Genomic DNA, 15684 nt, shown 5'->3' on the forward strand with positions numbered 1-15684 from the left:
TATGTACTTCTTTAGATGGCCCTTTTGAATGAGCCATACAATCTTTTTCTTTAGTTGAAAGAAATATTCAGTGTATTGACCTTTCACCTTATGATATTTGCACCATCTATTGGCCTTAGGTCTGATAAATTCCAAAAATACGTTAAATATGTAGGCACTTAGTAACTTGTTTTACAAGAAATCATATGAAAATCCCTGATTTATCAATGAAAAATGATCAAATGCATGTCTTAACATGTTAACTATGCATTTATTGAAAATAGTAAGAAAAAAAGATAAATAAATCAACCAAAACAACACAAGAAAGCCAAGCCAGCGATTTTCCCAGTAAATAAAGGTTCACTAAGCCAAGAATACAAGCGCGTTTAGTGAGCAAAGTGACATCCTCGCTAACCCAAGAAACACAGGCACGCTTGGCGAGCAAAGGTGGTTCAAAGACATTAGGATTAAGGTACTTTAATGTGAATAAATGGTTTAGTGGTTAAGTGAGCTTAGGTGGTTCGCTTAGCGAGCGTAGGCGGCAAGACTAGGTCTAGGGTAGCTGGAATTACTTAACCTAGAAAAAAGCAGGCTCCCTAACAAGCATGGATGGTGCATTTAACGAGCCTACCTTTCCTAGGCCTATAAATATGAGTTTTAGGTTTTCATTTCATTCATTCATTCATTAATTTGATTCAAGAAGGTTTGATAACATTTGGTGGAATTCAAGGTGGTTCCTTTATGAAACTAGGTTCTCACCACAAATCACAATAAGACATAATATAAGAAGAAGTGTGAGGGTGGAAGCATTGTTTGGGGAATCATCAATAATTGTTTTTCCTTCTTCCACGACTTGATTATAACGTTACGATGAGTACGTGTTGCTAATTTTCTCTTCTTTTTTGGGGTTGAATGTAGTTGTCTTGTAACTTATGTTTTTATCCCGACCATAGCGTTATTTGTAATTCTTCTTAAGTTTTAAAATTGATGGATTCTTTGTTCTTAATGCTTGTTTTAAATTAGCTACTTAAAATATGTTTTTATGGTATGACTTGATATTTGAAAGGTATTGGCCAATACTAGATCCAAGTCTATTATCTATTGGATGTTAAATTCTAGACATAGATTTAGGTTTGAAATCCGCACAAATAAAGATATTGATAAAAGTTTACATTAATATATGCATTCACTGTTAAAACTTAATGATGATGTATTGATTAATAGGCTGAGGGATTGTCTATTAGGTAATATGACTAGTATCACGTTATTGCCTCAAACATGAGCTGTGTTGAGAGCTTCAGGTGGTAATATTAATAACTGATTGGAATTGCATATTATTGGTCAGGATCTATAAAAGAAAATGTCAATAAAGTTTAACCCCAACAAAGTTTTCTCACTGTTGAAACACTGAAAGTTTATTTTCTATTATTTTTCTTTTCAAGTATTCACCAAACAATGAATCTTTTGATAAATCAAACTTAAAATAATATAAACTATTGAATGGTCTTTGAAACACAACCAGTCCTTGAGAATACGATAAAACTGCACTTGTTATTTGCATTACAAAAATGTTCCGTAATGTCAGACTTGGTAGTTGATGGTTGAGGAATATCATGAGTGTGGAAGATTTCACGCCATATTTCTTTTCAGCAATGGTCACTGGCGTGAAGTTCTCAATGGGTCTTCCTTTACGCTTGAAAGTAGTATGGTCTTTTACAGGTGAGGTATATTGACTTGTGTTATTGTTGCAATGTGCCAGAAGTGTTAAATATATGTTCCTTGGCGTATCTAACTTCTTTCTCTATATTACTCTCGTGAACCTTGATAAAACACTCGGTTTGTGCCATAATTTTATTTGTAGAAGTGATTGGCTTCTAGGCGAGGGACTCGTTGAAGTATGTGGTTCTCAAACTGTTCTAGAATGCCTCTACAAACATCTCTTGATTTGCGTGTATAACTTTGAGGGTCCCCTCATTTAAATGGGCGAGATACTCCCTTAACATCTCAGAGGGCCCATGGTAGACTTTGAATAGTCTCATGGTTAACACATCCATGTAGTTACTCGTCGAGAACTGGTAGATTAATTTCTTCATTATATGCTAATAACTAATAACTAACAAGCGTGGTTAGTTCATGTACCACATCAATGTGGCGTCCATGAAGGTACTAGAGAGTATCTTGAATGTATTTTAAGGAGTCATTGGTGCCGACGACAGCCATCTGACTATTATTGAAGGCGACGTGCTCATGAGGGTCGCTCCTTTTACAAACTTCATTATTGAAAGGGGTTTGAAATTTTCTAGCATAATATCCCTCCCTTCCAAAAAAAAAATTGTCCAAAAAAGTGTGGGGTCTAGGACTTCGATTTGTTCAAGTAGGTTGACATCTAGATGTCAGTACGGAAGATCGACAATGTTGGGCGACTTGGAGTGCACTTTGGACAACCAATCCTACTTTGAGTGTTCTCTCAACATCCATTAGATTCAAACCGTTTTATCATGGATCATCTTTTTTTAGCCTAATAAAATTGTGTATGGATCGTCTCCTGATTTTTTTCCTTGCTTCAAATCTAATGGTTGGTAAGCAAGAAAAAATAAGAGTGTAGAAAATAAATTGGCATAAAATATAATATAATGGTTGAAAATGTTGTGAAACCAAGAACAGTAAAAGAAAAATTATAGACAATCTAAATCCAATAAAATTATTTCAAACTTTTTAAAATAAAATAAATAAAAAAAAGAAGACAGAGACTATATTGATGACATTAATATCACCTCAAATTACTCTATTTATATCAAAATTACATAAATACCTCTATTTAAGTAGAAATCCTAATTCATATTTTAGAATCTCTTACTTTCTACTATTTGATTTAGATAATTTAGAATATAAATTATACGATTAGTGTATTAGAATTTTAATATGTGTATTATTTAAAATATTTAAATTTTTGTTTGGAATTTTTAAATGGCTTATTATTTGTATTAATTGTAATGTATATTAATATGTATTAGAACTAAATATACATTATAAATTTGGTGCAAGGTCTTGATTCAGAATATATTATAAATAACGGGATTGTATCTATTTTTATTTAAAATAATAATAATTTTACTACAAAGATGAATATGGAACGAAAATACTCAAATATATTTTTAATAAAATTAAAATTTAATTATTTATTTTCACTATAATTTAGTAATGAGAATAAAAGTTAATTAAAGAATCAAGTTTTAAAAATTAAAACTAAAAACATTCCAGCCCTACATTAATGTGACATGTCCATCAAACATTTTTGCCCACAGATTTTAATGAGCTTGTTTCGTTCAAAGACAGCAGCTTAATTGTTGTTGTTTTCACATTTATTTTTGTTGTTTTCACATTCTATACCCACATCTTATGCATCAATCTAATGCAAAAGAACGCAAATTAAAATACTCTAAAGTAACAAAACAGAACATTGTTTATTCAGATATTTAGTAAATGTAAAAGCTTTTGTTTTTCCAAACGACAAAGAAATCTAAAGAAAATAAAGTTTACATTTTGAAAAAGAGTCACATAATATCTATCTATCTATTCCAGAACAAAAGCAACCTCATCCATCCATGTTTATATTTCTCCATTTATTTTGCTGGATGATTATCCAAAACAATGTTATAATAATTTCGAGATTATTATGGCCGTTATAGATATTTTTGTCCAAATCAGCGACGCTTTTTTTTGCCATCTGTTTGGTCCAGACACGTAGCGTGGCAAACACGTGTTGCACATAATCCTGTCGGGCAAAGGTGGACAGGTAAGGTTGCTCTGGCGGTGGCCAGTCACAGCATAGGATGCTACCTAGCCCATACATACTGCCACATGGAAAATATCATTTCTGGACTATGATAGAGAGTAATTATGTGTTTCTTTTTTATGTTTAACACTATGCGATACAAATATTTATTCCATATTTTTGTTAATCAACGAAAAAAATCTATTTTGTATTTTATTTACTTAATAAAAATTCAACCTTATCATGATGGCAACATTTAGGATCTTAATTAAAAATTTATGTCTCAATTTTATATATTTTTTTAAATTAAGTAGAATAATAAAATTAAAATAATTTTAAAATTTTAAAATTGATATAATTTATGATTTATAAATAATAATAATAATAATAATAATGATATTTCTATATTTTTATTTTAATTCTAATTATAAATTTAATAGAATAAAACTCATAAACCACTCGATCTTTTTATTTTGATTCAAAAAGTAAAAAAATGTTTAATGACTTTTATTTTAACAGTCACTAAAATTAAAACTAATATACTATAAATAAATTTTTGAATTACTAGAGACTTTGTATTAATTTAAAAATAAATATGAACGTACAAGGCGATCGCTTAGATCCACCTCATTCAGAAGACAAAAGAAAAATAAAAAATAGACTACAACATCGTTAGATTAACAATACAATCTTTTATTTTTTTACTATACTAACCTCTATAGATAATCTCCTCAAAAATTGTGTCAATTTGTATTATCCACACTATTATCATAATAAGTATCTTTAAGATATTTCCACACACTATACGTTTCAGTCACAGCCAGTTTCAATAGTCTAGCTTGTTTACTCATCCCACAGGTGAATGCAAGAATTCACTCCAGCTCCTCATTCCACTCTTTTTGATTCCCTCTCACTTGAATTCAATCAAGAATTTTTGCCCAAATTGCGTTGGGTTCAATGCACCCAAACAATAAATGATTCAAAGTTTCCTCCTCATTACAAAAGCAACACATGCTATCATCAATCATGCTTGAAGGTATTTTCTTTATTATTAGTGACCTAAGAAAGAAATATAACAAAAAGAAGATAGAAAGAGGAATAGAAGAAAAGAAGAGAAAATAAGGGAAGAAAGAAATAAGAAGTCATGGGAGAATCACCATCAATTCATCTATATTAGGTGTAAATATGACTATAGAAAACAGTCTAGAAAAGGTGAATAGACTTTTTAAAAATCAAATGAAGTGATTCTTCAAATAAAAACAACCTGAAGTTGTTCAAAGTCTGCGCACAAAAGTTTGTAGAGCGAAAATCTCAAAATTATACTCAATTGACAAATATTCAATAGCAACTCAAATCGCTTTACAAATATTGTAATGTCTAGACGAAGAAACACAATGTATGTTATTAAATCAATTGAATAAGTCACAGGATGTGATAACGCAATAAAATAATGAAGTGAATTCTAAAAGCATGATGTTTTTCAGATTTTAATCACCACTAAAGCCTTTAATATGTTTCTATTTCCAACAAAACATAAACTTATCAATTACATTGCTATTACCAAAACATAAGCTTAAGCATGCATGTTTTACGAAATTCAAATTGAAGAATAATAGATAGCGAGATGACACTAGAATTTATAGTGGTTTGACACTGTCGTCCTCGCATAAGTCTACATCCACTTTAATAGTTGTTCCTTTATTGTGACAAATATCTTGAGAGTATATAAAATCACTAGTCCACGATAATGTTGAAGAAAATTAACAAATAAAATCTTTTACCAGGATCTTGACTTGTATATGGCCAACTCTCAAATCCTCCTATCATTTTCTTGAGTGATGAATTATCTAAAGATATAAAAAAACTCCATCTTATCTGTAGCATTCCACATAGACACTATTAAGACAATTCTGGAGAGAATACCTTCTTTTTTCACTGAAATTTGTCAGCATCAATGACAACAACCCCAATCTTGCCAGAACTTGAAAAATGTATGAACGAATCTCCAAGAACGGTTAGTTTCAAGACATCTTTTACCCTAATCAATTAACATTCACTCATGATCAAGATATGAAAATTGGATTAGGGTTGAACATAAAAGATTTCTAGTGCAAGAGTTTCAAAATAGGAGGTTGATTTTTTTTATAGAAAATCTCAAATGATTATGAACTCTTGTTTGAACAAGGTTGACAAAGACTTATATATGTGCTTGAGATGAAGCACATAAAGGATTCAAAAAGATTAATTAGATTTGAATCAAGGTCAGTGCATGTAATGAGTCAAAGGAGCAAGTGAATGGGAAAAAAAAAGAAATTTAGATTTTTTTGACCTATTTGCAGTTGATTTGAATCAAGTGCAATGTGTGATTTGAATCATAGGCCCCGTGATTTGAATCAAGTGTAATAATTGATTTGAATTAATTGCTTCAGGAACTTTAAAAAAAATCAGAAAAAGTTGCATGATTTGAATCATGTGAAAAGTATGATTCGAATAAATGACAAGGTATAGTCTCATTCAAATCATGTGTAAAACTTGATTCGAATCAAGTGATTTTTGAAAACTTTTGGTCACCTCTATTTGATTTTATTTGAATCAAATGTTGTGTGTAAATGATTGATTCGAATCAATATATCTAAACACAAGTTTTTCATGATTTTAAAGTTTTTCTTTGCACCTAATTTGAATTAAACACCCAAGGATTTTATTCCACAAACTCATTCACTTGACTAAGAGCATCTTGAGCAAGTTCAAACATAATCAAAGGTTTATGCATGCTACATGATTTGCGAATTGAATTCAAAACTTGATTCACACTGTGCAATTTATGAGGGAGACTCAATAAAAGATAATAAACGAAAGTGATAAGACAAGCAATAAAATAACGGTATTGGGGTTGCTCCCGCTGCATATAATAAGGACATGCAACCAACTCCCCCTAGAGATGTACAGCTACTATCTCCCGCTTTTATGTTTGGCAATCTTTCCCTATTTATTGAGTCAACATAAGTCAAAGCAAAAATGTTTGTGCCCTCCCTGAAACATTACACACAAACCACAACATAAAACGCATAATCATAGACTCATTACAACTTCTCCCACTTTGACAACATCAAAAAGAGATACAATTTGTCATAAGTCTATACCAAATACAAACAGCCTTCAAAAGTAATTCCAGAAGAACAAATAAGCTTAAAAAAGCTAAGAAGAATATACAACAATTAAGATTAAATACAAATACGAAGATAAGCATGTTACATGCAACAATATCCAACAACCATTTTCAACAATAAATAATAGTGATCAAAAGACAATATAAAGGAATGCATTATAATAATAAATAATGCATGATCAATTATATAAATATTCAAATGCACACATAATTAAATGTTACGCATTTAAAAGACTTAAATGCAAAGAATATCAATCAAAGACATGTTGAAACCACACAAATGAATACATAGAACAAACACAATGATAGAGTTTTAAAGACATGTCAATGTAATCGGTAAAGTAAGATTTGCTTCAAGATAGTGTTACAGTAATACAATACACATTGAATATTTAAAAATTCAAAATCTGACATAATGACCGGCGAATGTGGGGACCGATCTTTAACCAAAAACTCAATTATTACTTGTCATGTGACTATTTTAAAACTCATAAATATAAATACTCTAAAACAAATCTAAAGTTTGTCAACCAAAAAAAAAACAAATCTAAAGTTATCAAGGCCTAAGAAAAACAATAAAAATAAGGGATTTTTTTCCATCCTTATGGGTGCTCCAACACCTTGGTGAAAAGTCATAAATGTTCATAACGTGTATAGATGCATCTCCGAACAAATCTTGTTAACACTTATCAGCACAAATTAGTGAGTCACTCTTATTTTGTGAAAAGTTAATTTACAGATGTATCTATGTATAAACATAATGGTGAATTCAGAGATACTTCTTCGTACACACCATTAATTTAAAATTCAGAGAGTTTTACAGAGATGCATTTTCAAAATCATTTTATTCATAAAATCGCGACAAATACTTCCCTCTTCCTTCTTCATTTTCTGAAAAGTCATTAAACCCCACATTGAATCTCTTTTGTTGCAAAGTCACTCACTTGATTCAAGCTTCTCATCCACATCTCTAATTTGATAAAATTCTCATTTTATTTTATTATTATTTTAGTTTTGATATGTTTTACGTAACCTGGGTTGTTTAAGACGTATTTGAGTGAAGTACAATCGAAATAGGTAGTAAATATAGACATGTATTACCATTTAGTTAGAGTTTAGAGAAGCCATGGGATTTCTTTCATTTCTGCAAGTCGCGAACTCATCTGGAGATGCATCTTCGGATTATGTCTGAATATTTTCGAAAATGTATCTCCAATTTGACCTTACTGCATTTTGATGTAATTTTGTTGGCTTTATTATAAGTACAATGGTTGAAACAATATATGACTCACTCATGTGTCCCAACATGTGTATGTACAACGTGAGATGGCCATGGGAAAGACTAGGGCACGAGTTGATGATACCTCTTTTGATGATTCACAAAGTCGATCATCAAAACCATTTGCTCCTACTTTCCGAAGTTGCTTGTCTCAGCAATCTACTTCACGGGGTCACGCGTCCATTCTTCCTGAAGCCCTTGCCCATGAAATCAATCAAGAGGAAGTTGCTCGAATGGATGCCTCTGCAAGGTACTATAGTACCCGTCCCCATACTCGCAGTTTAACAAAAATCTCCGTACCCGAGCCCAGACCCGCGTGGGTATCAATATTCGTGCCCGTACTTGTACCCTGTGAGTACCTCAATGCCCATACTCGTACCCATTTACTCGCATTTATAGTAAAATTAAATTATTTAATTATAAAATATCATATAATTTAAGTATTTTTAACAATATTAAAAAAGTTATGTATGTTATTGTTGAGTTAAAAAACAAATAAACACTTTTATTAAAATGTGTAATGATTTAATAGCGATATATTTTTAAAAAAATTAGAATCATGCATTTTTTATATAATAATATAAATGACATTATAGAAATATGTACGGGTATGGAGCGGGGTGGGTAGTAAGGTACCCGTGCCCGCACCCATACCCACATATTTTAATGGGTAATTACTAACTGAATTTGAAACTAGTTTAATTTGAAACAGCTCACTGATTCCACTGAATGTGTAAGTAAATAAATATATTATCTACTTAATATAAATGTAAGGTTGTCATGATGACAACCCTAGACAAAAACCTTAGTCTTTGATTATGTGTCATCATCATATAGCCCCATGTTTATGTGTCATCTTCACAAAATTCTATCAATTAATAAAACCTCATTTAACAAAATAATAATAATTAAAATAGTCATAATTATAATAATAATAATAAACATAATAATTATAATTATAAATATAATTAAAATAATTAATCCTAAAATTTTAAATACTTAATTGTAATATATATAACTCCTATTATCATTGATATTATTAACTTCTAAACTACTTTTGTTATTTATAAATTAGTAATAATAGAAATAATATAATATTCATGTATGAATATTAAAAATAATTATAATAACAATAAATATTTTATATAATTCTATATTCAGTTTCTAATTATTTTTAATATTTTATACAACTCAATATTTTATATTTTCTAAAATGTAGCTACAATTTTATAACTTATATTATCATTAAATATTACAAAATTTTAAATACTTTTTATATTTTATAAATTAGTACTAATAATAATAATAATATTCAACTAACATTATTAAAAATAAAATTATGATTATTATTATATTTTATACAATTTATAATTTATATCACAATTAACATTTTTTAAAGAAATTTACTACCTCTATAACTCAATATCATTAAATATTATAAATTTTTAAAATACTTTTTCTATTTTATAAATTAATATTAACAATAATAATACAATGTTCAGCTACCGTTTTTTAAATAATAATATTAATAATAAAAATGATAAGAATAATAATATTATTACCTACATAAATAAATAAATAATAAAAATAATAGTAATAAACAACATAATAATAATAAAATAATAATAATAATAATAATAATAATAATAAACATAATAATTATAATTATAATTAAAATAAAATAATAATAATAATAATATAATATTCAGCCATCACTATTAACAATAATAATATAAATAATAAATTATAATATAATATTCATCGAATAATAAAAAGTAAAATAATAATAATATAATATAATATTCATCTACTAGGTTTAAGATAAATATTAATTAATAAAAATATAATCTAATTATTAATTATAATAATAATATAATATAATATTCATCTACTACTAAAAAATAGTAGTATTAATTATTAAAAAAGTATATAAATAAATATTTTATATAAATAAACAAAATAATAATAATAATTTAAATAATATTAATGATAATAATAATAGTAAACATAATAATTTTTAAAAATTCATATAGAGATCAATAATTCAAATGAAATTTTATTTAAAGCATTATAACTAATTAATTTATGGGTAACGTTTAAAAAATTTGAATTATAATTAATATAATTTACTATTATATTTATAACAAACCAATAAATTACAACAATAATAATATGAATAATAAATTATAATATTCATCTAATAATAAAAAAATAAAATTATAAAAATAATAGTAATACTATAATATAATATAATATTCAGCTACTATGATTAAAATAATATTAATAATAATAATATTATATTTAACCATCACTATTAACAATAATAATATAATTAATAAATTATAATATAATATTCATCTAATAACAAAATAATAATAATAATTATTATTATTATTATAATAATAATATATTATTCAATTACTACGATTAAAAATAATATGATTTATAAAAATTATAAGTATTTATCTATTTTACAATAGTAGTATACAAAAAAAATATGAATACAATTTTAATATATATTAATTAATAATAAAGTATATAAACAAATATTTTATATGAATAAAATAATGATAATTAAAATAAAAACAATAATAATAAACATTATAATTTTAAAAAATTTCATACAATTTATATAAATCAATAATTCAAAAGATATTTTATTTAAAGCACTATAACTAATTAATTTAATGTGTAATATTTTTATGTTATTAGAGCTAATTAAAACTAATTTATTTTATATTATTATGACTAATTCATTTTAATTCATTATAACTAATAAATTTATGTGTAACGTTTTAAATTTTTTAAATATAATCAATATAATTTACTATTAAATTTATAACAAACTAATAATTTACAATTATTAAGTATAACTTCTATAGAAAACTGTATTGAAAATAAACGGTACCCCATTAAATGTTTTTATGGTAGTGTTTTTTGATCTTTTCAATTTCTTCAATAAGAAATTTTTATTCAATATAAATAGGTTATATCTACCACCTAACCTAACCACTTTTCTTCTTTTTTTTATTTACACGATCTACTTTTCCTTTTATATTGATATTTTGATTACTTTTTCTGAGAGCTCTCTTATATTTTAATTACTTTTTTAATTTACGTTGTAGGCTACCTAATGAATTTGATTTATGTTCCAGGTTAAAGACTTAACTTTATTTATCCTATCAATTATTTAAATATTTTATCTATGATGTTTTGTAATAATTTGTTTTGAGCATCAATATAATATTTCTCTATCTAATTTTATGATTTTCTCTTCTTTTTAATGTTTATTTGAATATAATTATTTTTGTTATATGTGAGCGAAAAGAAGAGGATAAAGAAAACTCATATTAGTTTTGCATCCTTATTACTTGAAAATCATGAGAAAAATTGCAGCTTATGTAAGTATATTTTTAACCGTAATCTTTGCGAAAAATGTGTATTTAATTTAAATTTATTTATTTATTGGAGATCTTCAATAAACAAAAATGAATAATCTAATAATACAAAAAATGTATTATTTGTCAATATTTTATTGAGAAAAATGTATCTGTGATTCACTTGATATAATCAGAATGATAAAAATGAATTTTATTTTTATTAAAATATGCATCTAATTGATTTTAAAATGTTTATAAATTATTATTTTATAAAATAAAATAAATATGTTAATAAAAATTTTATCTTATGATTTTGTATGATCTTACCCATGTCATCTCTGAAATTTATCCACACCTCTCTATTAAAATATCTAAGCTTGAGATTATATTTTATTGTGATTTTAATTGAAATTATATTTTTTTTATTTCCCACATTTCTATGTAGAAGCATTTGATCAAATTGATAGTATGATCGCATACATTCAGTTAAGGTGTACAATTAATAATAAAGTGCATGAATAAAAAATTATATTACATTTTATAAAAACAACTAAAATAATTTGTAAGGAATTTAATTCGACCATGCAAATTATCTTTTAATTTATATTATTTTGTCTTTCTATGATATATAATTATTATTTCCTTTGAAATATAATTAAAGTAATGATGAGAATACAATGTTTGAAAAAAGTAACATAAGAGTAATAAAAAAGATAAAAAGAAATCAAATAAATGAGGAAAAACATTTTGATACAATCATATATTAATGTCATCAATTTTTATTTTTATTTTTTCATTGAACGAAAAAATTCATATAATTATATTATAATAAAACCTGTGCAACACACAAGTTATATACATAACCTCAAAATTAATACTATAAATTAAATTTTTATACAAATAAAGGTCTAGTAATATGTTTATGTAAGTAGATATAATATAAATATGTGTAATTTAATCTCCCATATAATTGACTAAAAATAAATTTTTTTTTCTAATTTATTGTCTTTCACATTGAAAATTTAATAATATAATTACAAACATAATCTAAATAGCCTACAAAATAAATTTATATGAATATAAAAAATTAAATATCAATTGTTATGAAAAATGTAATTTTATTTCTAATATACCCCGAATATACCCCTCCTTAAATTTATATGAATATAGTGCAAAGCACCAGGATTCCAGAATGTTATTTGCTACTATGGATTTGCCAATTACATGTTTCGAAGTCTCCTCTAAAAGTCACGTTAGAAATTCTAAATTATCTTTCGAAGTCTAGGAACATTATTACTTCATATATGGGATAAGATTTATTTTCTCTTTAAATATGGATCATCATCATTTCATCCACATATCGTCAATCCATTCTTGTACAGTTATATACGATAGATACGACGTTTGAAGCTTCTTGTGGTCAGACTCGACAATAATATGTTGTCCAATAGATCACGTATTGTTACAGCGATACATATCAACAATCTCCCACTGATAATGAGTGCAATAACGGCAGTCATCTCTTCACAAAGTAAAAATATTTTAATGAAAAATTAGAAGTTTTCCTAGAGGGTTTAAACTGTTTAAGAGATTATTTCTGCAAGTCATGTTTAAAAGAAAAGTGGAACATAACTTCAATCAACAAGATCGTAGGTAAATTATAATTTGATCAATTAGAGAGAAACTCGTAGCAAAAATTAAACATAACATTACCAAAAGAAGTCATAATGTAAAACACAAACCAGACAATAAGCAAACTACATAACTTCTAAAATGAAGAAATGGTTCAGAAAATCTAACAACCAAAATATGGGATTTACTCATCACCAAAAAGACCAAAACCAATGTCTTCGTCAGATTCTTCTTCAGGCTCCTCCTTCTTCTCCTCCTTGGCAGCAGCAGGAGCAGCAGAAGTTGCATCAGCAGGAGCAGCTGCAGCAGCTACAGCAAACTTACTTGGATCCTGCATTTAACAATTTATGAATAAGAAATAAAGTACTAATGAATATTCAAAGACTAAGATCAGAATAAGTCCAAGACAAGCCATTACCTTTAGATACTCCTTAACCTCATCAGCTTCAGGGTATGAATATTCAGTTGCCACAGCAATGGCAAGAACATTCTTGTAGGCATTCAAAAACATGTGAGGAGCAGCAGCCAGTGTAGGGTATGAAATGGCCAAGGAAAGTGAAGTAACCATTGAGACACCAATAGCAAACTTAGCAACAAGGTCATCATCGGTAAGATCAAGAACTTCAGGGCTAAATACAGAGCCATTGTCATAAACAGAACCGACCACAAGACCATATGAAAAAGGCCTAATGCCTAACTTGGCAAGCAATGCAGCTTCAGAAGATCCCACCTTGTCTCCCTTCTTGATAAGTTCAACAGGGGTGATGATTTCAACAGTACCCTTGTTAATCTTTGTGGGAATGTTGAGAACCTATAGTTTTTTAAAGTAAACACAAATCATAAGCATAAAATAACATCAATCAAAATCAAAATAATATACAGATTTCAATGAAGCAAGACGACAAACCTGGAAGAAAGAGGTCTGGGATGGGTCAAGCCCTGTGTTGCCAGGAGGAACAACAACATCAATGGGAGCGACCAAACCAACACGAGCAGGGGCTCCAACCTATACAAGTTATTCAAGAAAATTTGTTTAGTCAAAGCACAAATAAACAGACGAAATTTGAATTGTTAAACAAAACTAACTACATAACAGCATTGAAAGAAATGATATACGATCAACCAAATACGATCAATCAAAAACATCTAAACAAATGCCAGTAAAAACAAAATCTGTAATATAGGTTTCAGATATTACAAACCATTAAAATATACAATAGCCAACCATTTCATTTAATATTTGCAAATTGCATCAACTGTTCATGATTAACCCTAACATTCAATAGTAAACCACTTAATTTAACAAAACCATTTGATTTAACATTAGAAACCAAACATACTAGAATGTGATTGTCAGAAACCCATTAGGGAGACAAACAATAGTTTGGACTAAAATATAATGATTCAACACCCATTTAGGGCAAAGTTGTAAACAACTTTAAGTTAATTATATTTCCCAGTGTTTATAAAAATACAGAAAACTTATGAATGAATCAACATCAAATTCAATTTCAATAAAATCATCAAAACAGTTATAAAAGAAAACTATTTTCCTTCAATACCATTTCAACAAACATTCACAAAAACAAACTTATGAACAATTGACAGTTAATTGTCATTATTGTTATAATAAACCGTAATGAAAAATGAGATTAATAATACCAGAATTTATAAGGTAAACTAATACATTAACAGAGAATTTATATACACAGACACACAACAATGAAAAGTCAACGTTACCTTGTACTTGGCAACCTCTTCGCTAACCTCCTTCAAGTCACCCTTGGTGAAAATCAAACCAACATTTCCCTGTTACAATAAACAAAACACATTATACAAATCCTAAACACCTCAAAAAACAATAACTACTCTCAACCAATAATAACCTAAACCTATTAACTAAAAAATAACTTTTATTTTGATTACACTAAATTAAAATTTAACCGAGCCTAAACCTATCATATATATAACTTAATAATCACTAATTACAAAACAACATAACAATGAAACTACAAAATTTAATAACTTACAACAAGCAGAGGAATCAGGTTAAGAAAAGCATTGTTCCCGGTCTTCTCAGCATGCATCCTAACAGATCTCTTCATCATAGTGTTCTTCCCCATGAGAACCACCGAATCCCCACGCAGACCGCTTCGAATACTCTGAAGCTGCTTAGATCCAACATTGTCAGCGTTGACAATAAGAATCTGCGAAAACTCGTCGAGAAGCTGGCATAGCTTGGCGTCGTAAGAGATCTTCTTCTCGGCTTTGGTTGGTTTTGGTGCCATTGGTGAGAATTGAGGTTTTTTCTAGGGTTTTTGAGAGAGCAAAATTGAGGGCCAAGACGAAGATGGCGTCAAGGCGGACAGCAAAAGGGGCTGCCTCTTTAACCTCTGGTTTGTGAAGGTTTGATGCGTTGGGCGTGAAAGTGCAGAAATGATACTGGAAACCCTAAAGATGCAATAGGATG

At 27.8% G+C, this 15684-nt stretch overlaps 1 protein-coding gene across 1 annotated transcript; it reads right to left on the minus strand.

The window, feature by feature from the left end:
• Positions 1-13270: 13270 nt before the first annotated feature.
• LOC131620997 (large ribosomal subunit protein uL10-like) lies at positions 13271-15684 on the minus strand. Its single transcript, XM_058892197.1, has 5 exons — positions 15245-15684; positions 14955-15023; positions 14122-14220; positions 13633-14025; positions 13271-13545 (listed from the first exon to the last, which is right to left on the minus strand). Exons 1-5 carry the CDS (start codon positions 15500-15502, stop codon positions 13399-13401), a joined length of 966 nt encoding a protein of 321 aa, XP_058748180.1. The 5' UTR covers positions 15503-15684; the 3' UTR covers positions 13271-13398.

The sequence above is a fragment of the Vicia villosa genome, linkage group LG7 (assembly GCF_029867415.1).
Source record: "Vicia villosa cultivar HV-30 ecotype Madison, WI linkage group LG7, Vvil1.0, whole genome shotgun sequence".
NCBI classification, from domain to species: domain Eukaryota; kingdom Viridiplantae; phylum Streptophyta; class Magnoliopsida; order Fabales; family Fabaceae; genus Vicia; species Vicia villosa.